This window comes from Poecile atricapillus, chromosome 25 (assembly GCF_030490865.1).
Source record: "Poecile atricapillus isolate bPoeAtr1 chromosome 25, bPoeAtr1.hap1, whole genome shotgun sequence".
Lineage (NCBI taxonomy): Eukaryota > Metazoa > Chordata > Aves > Passeriformes > Paridae > Poecile > Poecile atricapillus.
Window position 1 is genome coordinate 2,304,785 of NC_081273.1, and position 22,510 is coordinate 2,327,294.

The following is a 22,510-nucleotide window of genomic DNA, read 5'->3' on the forward strand; positions in this document are numbered from 1 at the left end:
ACCAACTAAGCAATCTATTAAAAAAAAAAGTCACAATAAATAAAATAAAAATAAAAATAAATATAATAAATAAAAGTCACAAAATTTAATCCCATTTTGATTTATCCTTCTTTCTCATGAAACACTTACATGACAGTCTACTGAAAAATAAGCCCAACTGCTCTTAGGTTTAATTTCATGCCTTCACCTCTCAAATGCCAAAAGTGCTAATGAGTTATGAGAGTATCTTCTCAGACACAGCTGTTTTGTAACCATAATGACTTATTTATCAAGTCCCTGCTCCATGTCTCCTTCCATATTATAAACTGCTTCCAAATATTCCAATAAATTGCAAATGAACAATTCTTAAATTTTCCAAAGAGTGAATAAGAGCTTTTTGCAATATCAGAGAGAGAGGCAAGAATGCTTTTGTAAATGCACTATAAAACACTAAGATAAATATATGTAATTATATGAGGAAAATATGTTCAGGGAAGAAAAAGCTGTACTTTAACATATCTTGCTGCCTCCATTTACTATTCTCCCATTACTGCATAAAGTAATGCATTTTTGGGAGGTAAAAAGTGCTTTCTAGCTACAAAGTGTGCTGTATCATAACTGTGCTAAAAAGCAAGAACACCATTTCCCTTTATAGCAAAACATGAATAAAAGCCATTCTGAGGATGGTTATTATGCCAAGACCACTAAATATTAATTCAAACACATTCAAAGACAAAGAGCAGATTTGTACTTTAAAGATTTGGCCCTGGCACATTTTCCTTCTCTCTGCAGCTGTTTTAAGGCAGAACATGCTGTACTAACAGCAATGACAGATATTTAAGTTTAAAAATTATAATCACTAAAGCCTGAGATTCTCCACCCCATGCACACAAAACTCATCTGTGGCCTGGAGTTTACACCCAGTTTGTTCTTTAAGCTGCCTTGGTGTGATATTTATTTATATATATCTATATTTATGATATATATCACTCAATATGCTATTTTTAACTTTCCCTAATCATTATTGCTTCTTGTTCTGTTTTGACTGTGATGATATAATTACTTTGATGAAACAATTTGCATCTCTTATCACATGGCCCCAGCAAAGTCTTCCAGTTCTGACTGCAATGAGTTAAAAACTGAATCAAACAAAACTTGTTTTTGAACGAGGACCACTTTTCCTGGTGGCTCCCCAGCAAACAAATAGTTTCTTTTAGTTTTTAATTTATGTACTACTTTGGCAAACTACATTTAAAGATTTAAACATAAGACATTAAGTCTGCTCCTCAGCAAAGGTAAACATCCTTGTCTCCAATAAAGAAAACATCATTTGAAAAAAGCATTATAATCTAAAATATCAACACGTGAGATATACAAACTGGAGAACAATCCAACAGCAAGGGATGGCATAAATGGGAAATATTTTCATTTCTTTTTAGTGGGTATTGCCTGAATAATTTGGCATTGAATGTGTACTGCTCCTCTGAGGGTCAGCCTGATCTCACTTTCTCCAGAGAAGTCACAGTGTTGCACTGACCAAACCAAACAAATAATGCAGACTACAAGGCTACAACTCTTTACTTTGTTGTAGTTTATTCATTTCATTACTGGGGGCAGCCTTTCACACTCAGGTTATTTGAATGAAGCAGAGCAGTCCATTTGCCATTCTTACGGTCTTCAAACAGAACAGGCGTTATTAAAAATCTTTCAGTAAAACTCTGCTGAGCACAGGTCGAGCCACTTGAGAGTAAAATAGCTGACTTGGGCAAGATTTTGATAATTAAACTAGAAATGTTGAAAAAGCTCTATCTTCTGATTTACTAAAAGCCATTCAATGCATTCTGCTCAGAGGAAAAAAGGGATTGTTCCAGTAACCTTTAAGTATTAGCTCTTAATAAAGAACAGCCTGCTATAAGAACCCAAAACTGGTTTCAAATTGTCTGTCATGGAAAAAAGATTTCTCTCAGCAACCAGCAGCATTTGATGAAGCAACTTGAGAATCAAATCCCACAGAAATGGAAAGATTCTCAATATTATGACTGTGTGGTTTTATTTTTGTCTGGGGCATTAAGATGACAGTGTTTCACCACTTATTTTGCAAATCCTCTTACAAAGGCTCTCTGTCACGATTAGACGAGATTTGATGTCTGAGGCAAAGTACTATTCTAACCCTTTGTGGTTACAGGCACAAGCTTTTCAAATCTGATGCTGCAGCTCAGCTGAGATCGTGCCTTTTGGCACTAATGAAAGCAGAATTAAGTTTCCCCAGTCAGGCAGCTAGAGGTAAAAAGGAGTTATCAACCTCTGCTGAATAAAGAGGGCTACCACAGGCTCACCATTCTCAGCTGCCTTCTGCAAAGTTATTTAAAGAACTCTGAGTTTATGTGTAACATTTCAAGGGGGAAGAAAGGGAGTTTCACAAAAGTAAAGCATGAAAATGCATGAGGCAGATTTCCCCCAATAAAATCCCCAGTGCTCACGTGCCAGCTGGGATATGTAACTGCAGAAATGGTCATACCTATAGATGAAGACTGAGGGCTGATCAGGAGATCCTCCTGCACTTGCTCGCTCCCTGGGACCGTCTGCTGGTCACTCAGGGAGCTCTGGGATGCGCTCACAGGCTGCGACACCTCCTCGTGAACCTCCTCGTCACTCAGCCGCTCCACCTTGACACGCACGTCCTCCTCGATCACCAGGGGAGAACTGGCTTTGGTGCTCTCACAAGTCACATAATCCCCCATCCTCCTGGTGGACTCGGAGGGCCCAGGCATTTCCAAAGTCCTAGAGTTCTCCGCCTGCTTCACCTTTTCTGACTGAAGTCTTCGATCAATTCCAAAAGGAAAAGTCCAGGGAAAAGCTAAGGACGAGTCCACGGGCTGATTTCTGGACTCTGGGTAGGAAGTTGAAGGATTGAGCACTTGTGGGGAGCTGGTTTGTGTGTTACACTTGAGGGGGCTCTCAGGAGACATGACGATGTAGCTCTTGCGCTTTCTCCGAGACTCCCGGCACACGGGAATGGTTCTCTCCACCACGCTGCACTCGGAGGAGACGGGAGACAGGCTGCCATCCCGGGAGGTGAAATTGCAGTTTGCACTGTTCTCCTGTCCTGCATCCAGCACCTTCTCCTGCTGGCTGTTGGGTGTATTCCATAAAATGCTGGACTTCATGAATTCCGAGCACGTGCTGGCCACGCTGAACATCTGCATGTAGCTGGCGGCGGCGAGCACGTCGATGATGTTCTCGGTGTTAATGGACAGCGTCGCTGTGTACGCGTACTCCAGCAGAGGGATGAACCCCGTCACCGTCACGTGGTGCAGGTCCAACACGCTCTTGCTCTCGTCCTCTGCTTGGCCAACGAGTTTGGAGCGGAAGAAGTCGCTGCAGGCTGCCAGAACCACCTTGTGTGCCCTGAAGATCTTGTCCTGGACGCGGATGGTGATGTCGCAGAAGTGGCCGTCATTCCGGAGCATGTTCAGCTTCCCCAGCATCTCCTGACTGTGAGCAGGGGAGTTATGAGTGAATGTTTTAACACCCATTTTTAGACGGTTCTCTTAATGTTCTTCCCACATATGACAGATCAAAGGTATCCTGAAATAAAGAGGAAAACTGTCATTTTCATCTCTGAAAGCAAAAAGTCAAGTGGATTCGTGATTGTAAGACTCTGTAAGAAGAGAATTCATCTGAATCCTCTAAGGCCACGTTCCTCTAAGATCCAGACTGTGCAAGGGACTAACTCTACAGAAATGCAATTACTTGTAATTTTCATAATCACAGCTTAAATTATTTGCAATGAATCCCTACCATCTTCCATGTATCTGTATCTCCCTAAACCTACAGGGTTATTGCTCCCTCTCTCTCTCTCTCCACATTCCTGCTATGCCCACTCAAAACCAAATTCCCAACACAGTTCAGAAAAATGTTTTTAATACTAAAAATAAAGCATTTTTAAAACTGTTATCTGTGTAGAAATCTGTATTTTTATTTTCTGGGTCCAGAAAACTATTGTTCACAGTTCTTAAACCTAACAAACTATTGAAGGTTTTTTTTTAAGCAGAAAAGTCAGCTTGAATCAACAAGAAGGGTGCAGGAATAAGCAGATCTCCAAGGGAAAGTATTTAATACCAGAAAAGCTTTAGAGAAATTACAGCATGAATTTTCAGAGGCCAGAGTTCAAACCAGTAAACATTAAACAACAGTTGCCAATAGGTCTGATTCCCTGCTGTAGTGCAGGTATTGATTACTTAAAGCTGCTTTTAATAGTTTTCAACTAGGATGAGAAGTTATTGAAAATTCCACCACAAACACAATGCAATATAAACCTCAAAGGAAAGTTTAAGTTTAAATCAAATACACATAAACTGATTTTATTTATGTGATAAATAAAACAAGGACAACTTCATGCTTCTGAAAAACACAAACCTGCCTTCTCGGGGACCAGTTCTCTCCATATGGGAGCAAATACATGTTTTTTATGCAAGGTCCTGATGAGAATGGGGTGTTTGACCCCTGGATTTCAGAACCATTTCACTGTAAATGAAACATAAATCACAGAGTTTCACCTGCTTAAGCTCCTTCCAAGCCTCCACGGAAGTTTTCTGTGTTGTACGTGCCTCATACAATTTACAAGATCTAGAACTATCTCACTGGTTAAACATCAACATTATTGTGTTTGATTTGTTCCTGGAGTCAGCCAGTTCTGCACACCATCCTTCTTTCCCTTCCATGTAAAAAAAACATTCCATGCTTGCAAATGGCTCACGTGGAGCTTCACAGAGCAACTGCAAGTGTGGAACAACTTACCCCAAATGTGACACATTGAAAGAGCAGCTGTCACAGCCCACCTGGTTCTACAGACACTCACACTTGGCTGCTTCTTGTTCCTGGGTTTTCACTTTTGATACTCAAACCCTTACAGACAGAGGAACACTAACTGTTCAAGAGAACAGATTAACTAACACCTGATAATTATATATAAAGTCTGGTGGAAATTATTAGAGTCATTTGGGTTTAAAATGAAATTTCACACTGGTTTAGAGGAAGAAGTTAAGCACAAGCAAAACATTCCCTTCACTGAAAGAGAATGGATTGACCTCAAGAGGCATCTGAATACCCAGACTGTTTGTTCTTTAGCATGAATCAAATGAAAAGCATATTTCATTGATCTCAGACCAACACAATACAGCAAAATCTTGTAGCAGCATATTCAAAAATGGCCTTTGGATACCCTTCCTGCTGAAATCCTGGTCGTTGCAGCTGTTCCTTGGCACATCAGAAGTCCTCAAGTACTTCTGTTCTGCAGCTCGTACAAGAACAATACGCTCACAAGGACAAGCCACAGAATAATTTGGTATTTAGAAATAGTACCAATACATGGTTATAAACAAGGAGAAAAATCTCAAAGCAATCCTCCCAGTTCCTACAGGCCCAAAAGACAAGCCCATTTTCCTCTCGGTTCTTCTGAACAAGGAATGCTCAGCCCTCTGGTCCCAAAGTGAGAGCTCAATTCTGCTGCCCTGCTCTAAACCATTCCTTGTCCTGCCCCTCCCTCCTGCCACCTCTCCCCTCTTCTGGCTTCCTTTCCCCTTCTCCTTTCATATTTTGCTTCCTTGACCTTGATCTGGTTACAGAATTGAAAATAAAACAGTGGAAGTCAGTGATGTGCAATAAATTGATTTAAATTTATTAGAGGAGCAGTGTTCCTGCCACAAATGTGGGATATTGCTCTGTTAAATCACTTCTGTAAAGTGACTTTTGGCCTCATTGCACTGACACCTCCATTCTAACAAGTGGCTCCCACCCAGGTCTCAGTGTGAACAAGGGGCATCCACACACGTGGTATTTTCAGGAAAATCCAAAGGGTCAGGTTGAGGAGGGGGAACAGTATCAGCTCCTTACAGATAATGATGTAGTAAAAACATCAAATGTATTTAGATGGTAATTTAAGCAGTATGAAAATACTTTCAACGTGAAAAGATGAGCGTGCTAAAGCACAGCCAGGTTATACAATGGTTCAACCCTCTTTCTAATCTTTCAGTGGCAGAAGGCATTTTTATAGCTGCACTCAATTCACAGTGACCTGAGAGGGTAAAGGGCTGCTACATTACAGCTCCAGCACAAGTCCATCATCCCTGGATCATCACCATTTCAAAGTAACACTTTGTCAGGTCTTATTTCCCACTCTGAGGCAGTCCCTGACAGCAGCTCTTGGACCATAAGGCGCAGGATCCACATCCAAGAACTAAATATACCCACACCCTTGGGAATGCTGGGGTGGGAACATCAAGGTGCACACCTAAACTAAGTGCTAAGTGGGCTGGAGCTGGAAAAGCTGTTAAGTTTGGAGCCACAAACCATCGGGCATTCCCTAGGCAGGGACCAGGGATGGTATCACAGAGGAGGGCTTCTCCTTCCAATCCCCGGGCACACACTTCCACCCTGGCCCACGACACATTTCAAACCTCTAGGGAAATACAGCAAAATTCAAAGTCACTTTCACAAGTTTTAAAAATATTCACAGTGGGACACTTCAGTCCATATTTAATGGGCTGTATTTAACTCTGCCACAGACATTTACAGCTGGAGAGAATGGTTTTTCCAGTATGCATTCCTGCCTTGGAAATATGTGAGGAATCACCTTCACAGCACACATCCCTGAACAAGATGAGATTTCAAATGTGAGCACTTCAGGGTTTCGAGAGTAAGGACTATTTTGTCCACTGTTGGCCAAAAGCAGTCTGAAGGGAAGTGCTACTGTACCAAAGGGTTTGTACAATTAATTTGAAAATCAGTTGGGTTTTTTTTTACTCCTAGGAGCACTAATGAAGACCTGACCTTTGAGCAGTTTGGAGTAACTCAGCTCATTCTCACTGTTTCAAGGCTACTGAAATGCAGGTTTTAGCAACAGCTACCATGGCACAGACACTGTTTTGGGATTAAACAGGTGTCGAGTTTCTGATCTTAGAAACAGCAAAGATGAAACTGTACACTGTAAGTGTAATGTTATAATGTAATGAAACTGTGAATGGAAAAGAAACTATATTGGAGTTGAAAAATATTGCTTATGCAATATCTACTTCCATGTACACAAAATTTAGCTCCTTATTCACCTGCTGCTTAATGTTATGGCTCAAATCATTGGGTTTGAAACATGGTATCTATAATCACATTTTAGAGTCAGTGAATCAAACTCAGGCAGCTGTTTGCATTCAGTTTCTCACTTAGGCACATCATTGCAAAACAAACATCATTTTTAGCACCACAAAACCACTGTCCTACCTTTAACCTCTGTATCCTGACCTGTGGCAATTTACAGCATGAAAACACCAACTTTTTCTGAACACTGAAACCAACACACTTCATACCACTTCTTTGCCACATAAGTCCTCAAAACGATTAGGAAATTCCCACCCTGGTGAGAACCCCTCAGATACATTCATCCAACTGTGAGCCCATGGTGTAAATCAGATCATTGGTTGTTTTTTTATATTATTATTTTTTTTTAATGTAGACTGGTTAGAGCAGCATTCCACCCACAGCAGTAGTCCAGACACAGGTAAATCTTCCACGGGGATAAACATGTGACCTGAAGCATTTTATCTCTGTCATCTCGCCGCAGTACACAGGAACCAGCACTCCTCACTCCCTCAAATTAACTGGTAAGTATAATTAAGTATAATTAAGTTCATAATCGAATCAGAACAACTGCTTAAATCAGAACAAACTTCAAGTCTGCTATTTCTATTTCTATCTAAACACACATCTGTTTCCCCAACAGCAGCTGGCCTAATAAAAGGAACTATCTCCACTATGAATCTTGCTCTGGTTCACTTCACAAAACTGCTGGCCAGAGCTACCACACCATTCCAGTTTTAAACCAATCTGCAGCACTTTCTAAACTTTATTTTAAATCATATTTTAACTCAGCTTAGTAAACCTAGTTTGACCTCAACCCAGCACTGGCAAGCCTGGCAGTATTCATGTAAAAGAGGCAAACATGAGGTTTCTGTGCTCAAAATGATGTCAGTGTGGAGCATCCACTTTGGAGCTCTGGAATCTCTGGAATGCAAACCTGTAACCTTTGGCTGCAGTGGGTGAGTGGACCAGGAAAATGACCCTGGGCTTGAGAACTTCAATTTCCTCCAGGACAGCAGATTCCAAACTGTGAGTGCACAAAGGAGCCAGTGTTAAGGAGCTACTGCATAAACACCGTTGTGTTAAACCTGAGATGCCAAACTCCAGCCTGTAGTGGGAGTGAGGAGATGCCACAGCCTGCAAACAGCTGGGAGCACCCAGTGCTGGTCTCTCACCTCAGGAACCAGACTCTGACTCTCCAAACCATTTCACTGAAATATCCCAGGACACTGATTCTGCCCCTATGTCCCTTTCCTCCCTTCTTCTTCCTCTCAGAAGAGGACTATTTTCAGGCACTTTCTGTTTTCAAGAGTTTGGAGGTGTTCTGTTCTTGAGCAGGGCTCATGCTGCACATGGGTCAGTCCCCTGGGAGGATCTCTGTCTGCCCAGCCAAGAGGGGCTGATGTAAGTAACTCCAGAGAACTCCCCTTGGGAGCTGGAACGGAAGAACAATTCCACCTCACAAACTGAAATACTACAACCCACCTATTTACTGTTAACAGTTAATACTCCCCTTCACAGCAGAAGGCACATAAAGAGTGTGCTGTCCTTCCCCAGTGTACTCCAAAAATACTGCCCTTGACCAGACCATATATTTTGTAAAGACTGGGGTTTTGGCACACCACTGTTGACAAGTTCATGTGCCAGAGCCTTTGAGGCCACTGACTCATGACCATTAGTGTTGCTCACAGAGAGCATTTGTTGGGTGCTCTGTACTCACCCTCCAGCCTGTTCCTTTGTTCCACACTTAATTTTTTATTTTATTTTTACAAAAGCACTTTCAAAAGATCCTACAAGGGTAAATTCACAAGCAGCCATCTCTTCCTCTAAAAAACTCCTGGCAAAGAGATTTTCCAAATTCTAGAATTTAGATCTTCCTAAATTTTAGGTATAGCCCAGCAGAAGGTGCTGTTGAAAAGTGGCAGGCAGTACTCCAGAGCCAGACCAGCTCCGTGGAGGGACACTAAAACACAATCAGGAAGCAGCCAGGGTTCAAACTGATCCAATAACCCACAAATTATCAGAGGTTCTGAATGTTTATCACTCCCACAAAGTGCATTGTGACAATTAACTACTCTCATCCCCCAATTTTAAATGAATTTGTAAACATTGAGGTGAGTTTCTTTTGAGTGCTGTAAGAGCTGAGGTTTACAAAGTCAACGCACCAAGACTGCAACTCTTCACAAAAAATTACTGAAAAGATTTGCACATCTGGAAATCCTGAGCTGTGATAGGGCCCACCACCACTTTTGGTAGCAACCAAGGTAAACCTCTTCAGGGCAGGAAAGAGATAAGGACAAAAGCCCTTATATATTTCTTTAAGTCCTCCAACAGACCAGGAACAGTGTTTATCTGCAAAGGACAAGGTGAAAAGCATCCAACATCTCCTCTTCCAAAATAATTACTCAGCAAAAAGGCAGGCCCAGAGTGTCCACGAAATAAATGTTTTGTGTTCCTAACAGATTTCCTCAGTTTCCCCCCATATTAAACCCTGTAATAATAGAAAACACAAGTTTTGACTGTACCATGCCACAGGAAGAACGCAGATGTGTGCGGCCATGGCAAAGCCCCAGCTCACAGTTACAGCTCTGACTCACGCTGTCACTGCTATCGAAAACATTAATCTTTCATGGGGATAGGAAAAAACTGACTCAGATCATGGAAAAATGCATTTGCATGATGCAAATCTAGGAGGTGCATTTTAATTCTCAGGGCTGGTGAAGGCATTGAGAGAAGTAGCGGGGTGCCAAACCCATCAATTTGCTCTACAAAATGGTTTTATTGTAAGTGGAGATGGGATGTCAGCTGCAACAGAACACTTCTGAAAGGATAAAATTAGGAAACATTTACATACACATTTTAAGAGAACAGTACCAACAGACCAAACACAGATTATCTTAGACTGGTTTGCACGAGTGGAACTTCAGCTGAGTGTGGAATCCAGGAGCTGACATCTCTCCTCTTGGAGGTGCCAAGGCCCCCAGCCACTTATCACCCCTACAATTTATCACTCAAAACCAGCCTCTGCTTTTGGTTAACAATGTCTTAATCACTGGAAGCTTTTTGAAAAAAGTTTATCTAATTAACTTCTCAATGCATATTCCCATACAAAAGAGAGCAAAAAATTCTCCTATTTTGGCATTCTGTTTTAATTCTTACCAGCAGCAAGGTGTGAGATATGGTCAGACACTGCACCATCCTTGCAATCCACTTCTACACCTTCCTGGCACTTGATTTAACTTCCCTTGCCAAAAGATGGACAACCAACACCTTAGCATGTACTTCCTGTTCCTCTGTGGTTTAGCAGAATTTTTGTATTTTTACACCATGGATGTTAAGCACAATAGCTGCTGTTAAAGCAATACAGACCAAGAACAAATCAGAAATATTTGCTTAATTCCAAGTATCTCAGTTGTCCTCATTCAAAACTATAAATCTCCAAGAAAAGGTTTACAGTTTCCAAACTGAGATGACCAAAGTCTTCCTCATGTTACAAGACTGCCTGAGCATATAAAAGTCAAAAAAACCCTCAAAACATCTACTGTGATGGAAAAGAGGTATATATGTGTCTACTATTATTATTTTGGAATATTAAAACCAACACAAAACATATCACAGAGCTGTTGCTCCTGTACTGTGAGGTCACAGCAAAGAAAAAGCTGAAAACCATTAGTTAAACCATGACTATTTTTCCAGAGTTGCTCTTTCTACATTTAAGGTGAAGCACAATGTGTCTTAGGGATTTTTGTTTGTTTTCCTGACTAAGTCATTTGCATGGGAATTAAGAAATTGAATGTAAAATTTCAGCAGTTGTGCTCTGACAGTGTAAAAGGAGATATCAAAGAGAGCCTGTGTGGGCTGATAGGAGAAGAATTAGAGCTGGCAGAGGAGAGCCCGGGACATGGCACAGGATGGAAATTGTGCATCCAAACCAAGTCACAGTGACTCCACAAACCTTCAAAAACTTCCCAGTGACGGAACAAAACAAGGCACAGAACTTACCTATTTGGGCTGATGCATCTTCCAGAGTGATTTTGCAGAGTGAAACCCCCAGGCATGTCCTGGAACTCAGAGTAGAGCTCTCCCATCTGGCAGAATTAAGCACTTGTCTGCCTGACTGTAATAATTACAGATTCCAAGGGTACATTCATTAACTTCACCAGCAGCCACATACTTGCAGCAGACTCATGCAGCTCTGGCTTGTCATTTCCTCATGAAAGTGACACTTCTAGACTTATTCACGTCCCTTATCAACCCTTATATATGGCCTACAGGAAGGGGCCTGCAAGACTTTCTCCTGTCTGATCTCAATTGGCAGGAGAGTTTAATTCTACTTCAATCCTCCCTTTTTAATTCTTGTGGCAAGAACTGCACATCAGTTATGTCTCATTATGTCTCAGGTAAATGAGAGCTGTGGTCTCTGCAGCTGATGGACTCCCAGCTGCCATGAAGCAGGTCCAGAGTGGGAAACCAATACACAGATAAATCGGGACATTATTAACTGCAGAAATGTCACAGGGCTGGAATTGAAGTTGTAATAAATTATGTGTAAGTAAAAATTCGAAAAGATATATAAATAAGATGTATATGTTAAAATAATAAAAACCAAAGATGTGTATGTAAAAAGAAAGAAATCCTCCTCCCAAACCTGGCTGGGAGCTCTTCTCCGAAAAAAAAAGATTGTAGCCAACACCCAGATAAGAGACATTAACTCGGAAAATAGGCAGGATGGGAGCCATCAAAGACAACAAAAGGACTAGCTCGGGGGAGGAACCCAACTCCGGACCTGACCAACGTCTCTGCAGACATCAGTTGTGAAACAATCAAAGTCGACAAAGACAAGCCTCAGAAAAAGTATCCTCTGCGAGTCCTGAATCCCCCACCTGTCAGACTAGTGTTGGAGATACAATCACTGGAAACAAAGGGGGAGACTCCGCCAAGATTTCCATCGGCACCAACCCGGATTCCACCACCCTGTCATGAAAAACTTAACTTTGCAATACACAGAGTCTCCTTTGCATGAGAGGAGATTCTGGCCGGACACAAAATAATGTCATCATTCTAGGTCAGGAAATCCATTCACTGGACAATCAAGGACACTTGGTAAATAGAACTTGCCTGGAATTTTGGCCTGAAGACTTAAAAATCCTATAAAACCCCAATCCTGAGGATGCTCAGACGTGGATTTGGGAAACCTATACCTCTGGTGTAGACCCCTGTCCACCCAGCGCTGCGCTGTTCTTTTTATTGTGGGTTTTTATCGCTGTTTCTGTTTATTATTGTTTTTTAATAAATTTCTCTTTGATTTTATCCCAAAATTGCCTTTGCATTTATAACAGATTGGTGCCGTGACTCGGATCGGAAAAACTGTGGGAGAACCTCGCTATCCAGGGGGGTACCCCCGCTGATTTCAGCGGCCTGGGAAGCCGAGAACCTCCGCAGTTCACTCCGACACCCGAACCAAATTTAGGCTGAGGTAAAAACCACAATAAAAGAGAAAATACAGATCCAGGAAGAGCTCGGGAAGAGAAGCCGCAGCTTGGTAGCTCATAAAAAGTCAGTTGTGCACAAAGACATCCTCGCAAGAAAATTGCTGTAAGTACTGCGAGGTTGAGCTGGTAATTGAGCAAGCGTGTGTGAGACGTGATCTGATCACGGAGCGAGAGCGGACTCCAAAGCCGCGGTTCCATCCTCCCGCGAGGGAATTGGCCGGCCACAGAGGAAGCGAATCGGTGTGAGAGGGCTCTCTCTACGCGTTTGTAAAGCCTGGGGCCAAAGGGGTGCTCTGGGGAACCGATCACAAAGGGCTGGAAGAGGAAGAGGACGTCCAGTAGAGCTCGGGAATGAGTAAACTCTTCTAGCAATCAGAGCCCAAGGAGAGGTCCGGAGGAGAGATCAAAGCGCTAAGAAAGACCCCGGTACAGCAAACCGCGAAGGTGAGTATTAGCAGACTTTTGTCTCTCAAAACACAAACACAACGCAGAGAAACAGGTAAGACTCCCTTTTTCACCATGGGACAGAGAAAGAGTAAAATACAAAAGCCAGTAGATAAGAAGAATCCTTCCATAGAAACGAAGGAATTGTTAGACATCCCACCAGAAAGTCCTTTTAGGTTAGTTGTTAAAATATTGAGAAAATTGCCCTGAGAGAAAAAGAAGTCCAAGGCAAAAATGATCTACTATTGTGCCGAGGTTTGGGGTGGGCAGGAACTGAGACCCCATCTCATTTGGCCAATATTAGGAATGTTTGAAAGGTAAACGTGTAATGAATTGCTCTCTTATGTAGAGAGCAAGGTTTCCTCAGACTCTGAGGAGAAGGAATATGCCAAACTCTGGCTAAAGGCCAGAGTAGGGCTATTTCCAATGAAACTAAAAAGCGAAACAAAAACAGAAACCTGGGAGCCCCTTGATCATTTACCCCCTCCGTACCACGGGCCGGCAGGACCTCCCGTGGTGGATCAAGTGGTGCCATCAGCTCCCACGAGCTCGCCGGCACAGCCAGGTGAAGCACACACATCGCGAACAGGGGAGCCGGCGCCAGCAGTGGTTCCGGTGGCCCCCCCCCTCTGGCTCCTCCTGTGGGGACCGCAGCCGCCGCCGCTTCTCCAGAATCCATGGTAGTGCAAGGTCGGGGATCTCCTTATCCCCCATTGCCCGTCCCGCTGCCACAGCCAGGTCCCTCAAATTTGACAGGGGGAATCTTTCATAATAACCTGGTGGCAACGGACTTTACATCAGTAATAAAGGACCAGACTCTCAAAAACCCCTATTCCCCCCCCGCAAGCAGGATTCGTTTTAAGTCTAGACAGATGAGTGAAAGATGGGAAGAGAATGAGAGTAGGCACAGAATGTTCCCTCTCAGGGAGGTGCCTACCGCTCCAGGAGTGATTGGGTTTGTGAATGTACCCCTAAACTCAGGGGATGTGCGAGCGTTTAAGAAAGAGATGAGACGATTGTTAGATGACCCGTTTGAGGTAGCTGAGAGGTTAGATGATTTTGTTTTGGAAGTAGTATTTATATGTATGAAGATCTCATGGCTATCCTGAGATCGCTGTTCAGTCAGGAAGAGAGAGAGATGATTAAGCAAGTTGGTATCAGGGATTGAGAACGGCGTAACCCACAGGGGATGCCAGGCAGCCAAAAATGGCCTAGCGTAAACCCGAGCTGGAACGGCCAGACAGAAGAAGGTAAGAGAAGCATGGTGAATCTAAAGAATATGATTGTACGAAGAATAAGAGAAGCAGTCCCCCGAGGACAGAATATTAGCAAAGTATTTGAGGAATGCCAAAGGAAAGAGGAATCACCCACTGAGTGGTTAGAGAGATTAAGGCAAAGTCTGCAGATATATTCTGGGACTGATCCTAGCCCTTCAGTGGGGGAAGTTTTGCTCAAAAACCAATTTGGGGCAAAGTCATGGGAGGATATTAGAAAGAAATTAGAAAAGATTGAAGGGTGGCAAGAGAAAAGTCTCCAAGAGCTTCTAAGGGAAGCTCAAAAAATTTACATGAGGAGAGAGGATGAGAAACAGAAACTCCAGGCCAAAATACTAGTGGCCGCAGTAAAGGAAGCTCAAAAACAAGAACAGGCACAGGGCAAATTTAAAACAGCGCCGAAAAAGCCGCAGGAGTCTCAAAAGGACGGCTCCGCCCCGCGGAAGGATTCCCCAGAATGTTTTTACTGTAAGAAAGTAGGACACATTCAGCGGAACTGCCGTCAGAAATTAAAAGATAAACAAGTATTTCAAGAAGATTAGAGAAGTCTTGGGCTCTTTCAGATGGGAATGGTAACAGCAAAAGAGCCCTTGATAAAATTAAAAGTAGGTCCCCATCGCCAAGAAATAGAATTTTTGGTTGACACGGGAGCTGAGAGAAGCACCCTGCAGAAATTACCCAGGGGATGCGTGGCAAGTAAAGAAAAAGTAGTTGTAATTAGTGCTAAAGGAGATCCCTTCAAAGTTTCTGTAATAAAAGATGTGGAAATTGAGTCTCAAAATAAGATATGTTTAGGAAATTTATTATTAGTAGAAGAAGCTGATTACAATTTATTGGGAAGAGACATGATTGTTGCATTAGGTATAAACATTGTTGTAAAGAATTCTGAATTAGTAATAAAGATATTCCATTTGACTCCAAAAGATGAAAGGGAAATTGATCCCAAAGTATGGCATTCGAAAGGGGAGGTGGGGAAATTAGATATTACCCCCATCAAAATTGAAATAGAAAACCCAGAGGATCCGATAAGGATCAAACAATATCCCATCCCGATAGAAGGGAGAAGAGGTTTAAAATTAGTAATTGAGGACCTCCTTAGAGGGGGTACCCTCGAACCCAGCATGTCCCAACATAACACCCCCATCCTGGCAGTGAAGAAAACGGATGGGAGCTTCCGACTAGTTCAGGATCTCAGGGCAGTAAATACTAAAACCCGAACCAGGTTTCCGGTGGTGGCAAATCCTTATACTTTACTTAACAGACTCTCACCTGAGGATGTATGGTACAGTGTAATTGATCTAAAAGATGCATTCTGGACTTGTCCTTTGGATGAAGGGAGTAGGAATTTCTTTGCCTTTCAGTGGGAGGATCCTGACACGAACAGAAATCAACAGTTAAGGTGGACGGTCCTCCCACAGGGGTTTGTGGAATCACCCAATTTATTTGGACAGGCATTGGAACAATTACTTACTGAATTCATTCCAGAAAAAGGGACAAAGCTCTTACAATATGTAGATGATTTATTAATTGCTGAAACCATAGAGGAAAAGGTCAGAAAAAGTACAATTTCATTATTGAATTTTCTGGGGAAAAAGGGGGTTGAAAGTATCAAAATCCAAACTGCAGTTCACGGAACCCGAGGTAAAATATCTGGGACATTGGATTTCTCAGGGGAAAAAGATGCTAGATCCTGACAGAGTGGCCGGGATTCTGGTGCTCCCAGCCCCAAAAACGAAAAGACAAATCAGGCAATTTTTAGGGCTCCTGGGATATTGCAGACAGTGGATTGAAGGATACAGTGAAAAAGTAAAATTTCTGTATGAGAGATTAAACACAGATAGAGTAAAATGGACCACACAGGATGAAAGCAAGTTTCAGGAATTGAAAACTGCACTTATAACTGCTCCTGTTCTAACCTTGCCAGACACAAATAAAGAATTCCAGCTATTTGTTGATGTAAGTAGACAAACAGCCCAAGGAGTTCTGACCCAGGAGTGGGCAGAAAAGAAAAAGCCCATAGGATTTTTATCAAAAATCCTAGATCCAGTCAGTCGAGGGTGGCCCACTTGCTTGCAAGCAATTGTTGCAGTAGCTCTGTTAGTCGGGGAAGCAAAAAAGATAACTTTTGGAGCCTCTTTGACAGTCTACACCCCACACGATGTAAGAAATATCTTACAACAAAAAGCCGAGAAATAGCTAACTGATTCGAGGCTTCTGAAATATGAAGCCATGCTAATTAGTTTGCCGGGCCTCGAGTTGAGGACAACTACTGCCCAAAACCCGGCGCAGTTTTTGTTTGGGGAACCAACAGGTGAGCTGTTGCATAATTGCATTGAAGCAGTGGAATTGCAAACTAAGGTAAGACCAGACCTGGAAAATCAAGAGTTAGAGGGGGGAGAAAAATAGTTTATTGATGGTTCATCAAAAATAGTAAAAGGAAAAAGAAAGTCAGGTTATGCCATCATAAATGGTAAGACCGAACAAATCATAGAATCAGGTCCTTTGCAAGCATGTTGGTCGGCTCAAGCCTGTGAACTGTTTGCACTCTTAAGAGCCCTCAAAGGCCTGAAGGGAAAAAGGGGAACTATTTTCACCGATTCAAAGTATGCATTTGGGGTAGTGCATACTTTTGGAAAAATATGGGAAGAAAGAGGTTTAATAAACACCAAGGGAAAAAGATTAATACATGGAGAAATAATTAAACAAATCTTAGAAGCTATCAGGGAGCCCCAGGAGATATCAGTAGTCCATGTAAAAGGACACCAAACTGGGTGGCGGTTTCACACCAGGGGAAACAATCTAGCGGACAAAGAGGCGAAACGAGCTGCGTTACTGGCGGTAAGTATTCCCGAGATCAGTCCCAAAGAAACCCCAGAAGTGTCCGTGTTTCCTTCAGAGAAGGAGCAAGAAGATTTCCAGAAGGTAGGTGGATATTTTAAAGAAAATAAATGGTGGTTGCCAGACGGGAGGGAGCTGGTTCCAAAAAGTATAGCGAGAGGAATACTCAGGAGATTGCATGAACAAACCCACTGGGGAACCCGGGCACTGGCTGAACAATTTTTAAAATTTTTCGGATGTAAAGGAATCTTTGAACTTGCCAAGCAAGAGGTACAGGGGTGTGTGATATGCCAGAAAGTAAATCGTGCAAATTCAAAACAAACAAATTGGGGTGGCCGGCCACTTTCGTATAGGCCATTCGAGAGAATCCAGGTAGATTTCACGGAACTACCAAAGATTGGGAGAAATAGATATTTATTAGTGATAGTGAATAAACTGACACATTGGGTCGAGGCATTTCCCAGAGCAAAGGCTACGGCCCAAACCGTGTCTAAAATTCTACTAGAGAAAATAATTCCTAGATATGGAATAGTAGACCATATCGATTCTGATCAAGGGACTCACTTCACTTCCAAAATCATCAAACAACTGTCAGAGGCATTGGAAATCAGATGGCAATATCACACCCCCTGGCACCCTCAAAGCTCGGGACAGGTAGAAAGGAAGAATCAAACATTAAAATCGCAATTGTCCAAATTAATAATCGAAACAAAAATGACTTGGGTCCGATGTCTTCCTTTAGCTTTGTTAAACATCCGGACCATGCCTCATTCTGAAACCGGTTTATCCCCTTTTGAAATGCTATATGGAATGCCATATAGGCATGAGATGCCGGTGGCACACCCTCAGATAGAGGATGTGCAATTACAACCTTATCTCATTTCTATAAATAAAAATCTACAGGAACTCCGGGAAAAAGGATTGATTCCTCAAAGCACAACATTGGGATTTCCAATTCACAAAATCCAGCCGGGCGACAAAGTATTGATTAAGGTGTGGAGGGAACTTCCCCTCAGTCCTCATTGGGAAGGTCCCTTCCTCGTTCTCCTGACCACGGACACTGCTGTGCGAACGGCCGAAAAGGTTAGACTCACTCCTCTCGAGTGAAGAAAATCACAGATCACGGTTCAACCGAGTGAGAAGTTACTACCCCCCAGGAGATTTGAAGATCAAACTCCGGTGACAACACAAATGAGTGGAGATCGGATAAGTTGTGTCAATGTTGATTGTTATTGCTTTCCTTTTATCCATTTTAAATGTGCTTATTGTAAACAAATTTGGGTTGCTCACTGTTTAATGAGACATAAACCAAGAGGTTTATGTACAAAGTGTTTTGAAAAGGAATTACAGCAGACAGACAGATTCTTAATACTTGCTGCCGAGGTGGGCCTGCTAGAACCTGACTCTCTTGAGTGGCTCCTGTTTTACCGAAACAGTCTAGGGGGTCAGCTTGACTGCAAGGCAGAACCCTTAGTAGTCGAGTGCCGGCAAACAATAAAAGTTCCGTGCAGATTTGACACGGTTAAAGCGTCCCGGTGGGCGGTCTTCAAGCGAAGATTTGCCATCAGAACATCAAGGGCCCCTGAAGATAGTCTTTGCTGCCAAGAAGATGGTTTACCCCGCCGTATGCTTATATACGGGCGAAGGGCAAAGCAGAGAGATGAAGTGGTGGGGAATCCTGATGTTCCTGAGCCTAGTCATGTGCTCGACCAAGGGGACAGACCCCGAGGTGCCCCCGGTGGTGGACCCCACGGGGAAGTGTGAGCAGTGTCAAGCTGCCACAAAAGCCGAGACATTAGCCGTTTGTCCCCAGAACTGCACCTAGGAATCTGCTGGTTAAATGACACCCAATTAAAATTGTACAAATTAAAAGAGAAAATTGAGTGTTCCAATCCGGGAGCAAATATTACAGAAAATCAAATTCGAAACTGGGAGGATCAAAACGTTAAATTAATCACCTCCGACCAAAAAGAGAACTAAAAGGGGTTCCCTCAATCTCAGTCTGCGGGCAGTGTAATAAGGCTGTCTGGATTGGGGGAAGGAGACAATCCATTTTTATAGCATATCATCGAGTTAACCCTATTTGTTACAATAAAGCAACTGTAAAGCCGTGTTCCGTGGGGAGGAAAATGTACTGAGAGGGAAGAAACTTAAAACATGAAACTAAAGTGCCATTAAATAATGATCCTATAATCCTAATTTGAGACCAAGCACATGTTAGCACAAGAAAATAAAGAAAGTACGGAGGAATACTAGTATTCCTCTCCAAATAATAATAAAATACGAATTTTTAATAAGATAAATTATTAAATGGGGGACTGTAATAAATTATGTGTAAGTAAAAATTCGAAAAGATATATAAATAAGATGTATATGTTAAAATAATAAAAACCAAAGATGTGTATGTAAAAAGAAAGAAATCCTCCTCCCAAACCTGGCTGGGAGCTCTTCTCCGAAAAAAAAAGATTGTAGCCAACACCCAGATAAGAGACATTAACTCGGAAAATAGGCAGGATGGGAGCCATCAAAGACAACAAAAGGACTAGCTCGGGGGAGGAACCCAACTCCGGACCTGACCAACGTCTCTGCAGACATCAGTTGTGAAACAATCAAAGTCGACAAAGACAAGCCTCAGAAAAAGTATCCTCTGCGAGTCCTGAATCCCCCACCTGTCAGACTAGTGTTGGAGATACAATCACTGGAAACAAAGGGGGAGACTCCGCCAAGATTTCCATCGGCACCAACCCGGATTCCACCACCCTGTCATGAAAAACTTAACTTTGCAATACACAGAGTCTCCTTTGCATGAGAGGAGATTCTGGCCGGACACAAAATAATGTCATCATTCTAGGTCAGGAAATCCATTCACTGGACAATCAAAGACACTTGGTAAATAGAACTTGCCTGGAATTTTGGCCTGAAGACTTAAAAATCCTATAAAACCCCAATCCTGAGGATGCTCAGACGTGGATTTGGGAAACCTATACCTCTGGTGTAGACCCCTGTCCACCCAGCGCTGCGCTGTTCTTTTTATTGTGGGTTTTTATCGCTGTTTCTGTTTATTATTGTTTTTTAATAAATTTCTCTTTGATTTTATCCCAAAATTGCCTTTGCATTTATAACAAAGTTGTCCATAGTGAAGTTTCAATTGCTAAATGCTCCCATTGGCTTCAGGGCAATGGAAACTCATCTGCACAGCTCTGTAAATGGCCATGGCTGAGCACAGACCCTCCTGACTGATGGCAAAAGCTGCGAGCTGGCAGCAGTTTGCAATCCAAACGCTTGGGAATCACTGAGAGCCGACCTGGAGCTCTGAACGTAGGCACTGAGTGTGCTGGATTAATGCAGCAAGATTAAAGCATAGCTACAACTCCTGGCCCAGATAAAACTTGCAGATTAAATGTCATGTTGTAGGTGTGTAAAACATGTTACCACTCCTTTCATTAGAAGCCAGTCTAAAAGTGTTTCCATTAGACACTGCTGTGATTACACAGTGATACTTTAATTCTCAGGGAAAAGGTGCCAGGGTACCAGGACAAGAGGCAGGACTGTTCAAAGATTGTCTCATTTTGTGGTGCACACCTGCAAATAAACTTGACAACATTAGCACTATGATAATTTTGTCTCTCAAATATTTAGTGTACAAGGTCTGATTAATAAAAAATATAGAGATGTTTTCATCTCTCAAAGATACGTGATTGCAGGTGTTTGTATACAAGTGCAGAAATCCAGCCAAAAGAAAACAAACTGAAGAAAAAAGAATGAATAATGAGAAAACAAACAGAAATTGGGATACCACCTGTGTTTACTGAAGTTAAAGTGTCTCAAATGGAATCAATAATGTGTTTTTCAGAAAAAGAGGAAATGCCAGCTATGATGAGAACTTCATTAAATGTTTGACTAACATGACAAATAGAGCTGTTAGTGAAAACACAGACAACTGAAGGTGAAGAAACAGCTGAAAGAAATTCATGTATTTGGAATAACATATTAAAGAATTCACCTCTGAAGTGATGCAAGAACTTATTTCAGCAAAGATCTCCAAGATACTGGCTCAGAAAATGCTGATCAAAAGGTTAAGGTGTATCGTCAGCACAACACACAAAAACAAATGACTGAGAACTGGAGTCCCAGGAACAGAACAAAATCCATGGGAAATCCACCAGTATGAATTTAACATTTGATGTGATACATTAGGGAGCTAGAATGGACCCCAGCTGTGAACTGGGAGCTAATGAGTTAAAAGTGACTTTGGGGTAAGATCTCCATATTGTTAAATTAAATCAACAGCAAAGTAAAAAGCACACAGAACACCAGCCTACTGCAATGCCTAATTTCTTGCCAGGTATTTGTCAATATCTATTTTAACCTCCAGAAAGAGTCTTGAGAAGGGGGTTTTGGTGTATTTTTCCTCTCTGTACAGCCGTGCTCTAATGTGTCTGTAAAGTAAACTGTGCTTAGATCTTTTCAGAGCATCTTCCTTTACCAGGTGATGTTTCAGCAGGGACACGGGAGCGGCCAGAACTGACAGGGAACACATCGAGGGCACTGAGCAGCACAACAGCTCTTAATCTCAGCATCTAATTAACAACAGAGATTACAATAATCAGGGCAGGATGGCAGTGCCTGCTGTATGTAAACTGATCTGACGACACAGTCTGCTGTTCTGCAACAGGAAGATGTTTCCTGAGATCATTTACAGATAAAGAAGATCTGTGTCCTTTTTAAAGACTCTCTACCTTTCTACATAACTGAAGCTTGCTGACTCCAACAAAACCCATGTTTCATGCAACAGTGATACTCTGAAATAAGATTTATCTGGGGAGAATTGTCTTGTTTTCCTCAGCCATGACAGTTTTTTGAGTTTTGCTGTGATCATTTGAAGTCATCACTTCTGGAGAACAGAATGTTACCATTCACTACTTCAAAGGACCCAGATTTAACTTGTTGCTTTTTTGAAGCTGCAGTGTAGTGCAGAAAGTTTATGTGCCTAATATAGCTTTCACATGGCTGAATAAGCAAACCAGATAAATGCTGCCTTCCCCAGCCTCTGGTGCTTTAAACTTTGCATTGTAAGAATCTCATGTTAGCATTCCATGTAACACATGAAAGCAAATTTTCTGACAGCACTTAAAACTGAGGCTCGTTTAACAATTTGAGCAGTAACTGTGAAAGGTCTTGCTCCACACTGAATTACCTTCATTCTCATAATAAAAATTAATGTGTCAGCTTCACTAGACAGAGTGTTTTGGGATATTTAACAGCAGATTCACTACCCTGGCCTCTTGGTTTTCACCAATTCCCCCAAAAACCACATGATCGAACTACTAAATGTGCCATCAACATATGAAA

The 22,510-nt window shown here is 42.2% G+C and overlaps 1 protein-coding gene across 6 annotated transcripts in view; it reads right to left on the minus strand.

The window, feature by feature from the left end:
- Nucleotides 1-22,510, minus strand: part of ZBTB44 (zinc finger and BTB domain containing 44) — a 45,759-nt gene that overhangs the window by 15,907 nt on the left and 7,342 nt on the right. For 5 of the 6 annotated variants that reach the window (XR_009279538.1, XM_058856880.1, XM_058856879.1 and 2 more), the window contains exon 2: nucleotides 2,498-3,567. Coding sequence is in view for 5 of the 6 variants with exons in the window: in XM_058856880.1 (XP_058712863.1) it covers nucleotides 2,498-3,515 (1,018 nt within the window). In the remaining variant the exon portion in view is untranslated. Of the gene's footprint in view, nucleotides 1-2,497; nucleotides 3,568-11,112; nucleotides 11,243-22,510 lie in introns of those variants that run through there. The other variant, XM_058856878.1, reaches the window with a different exon arrangement.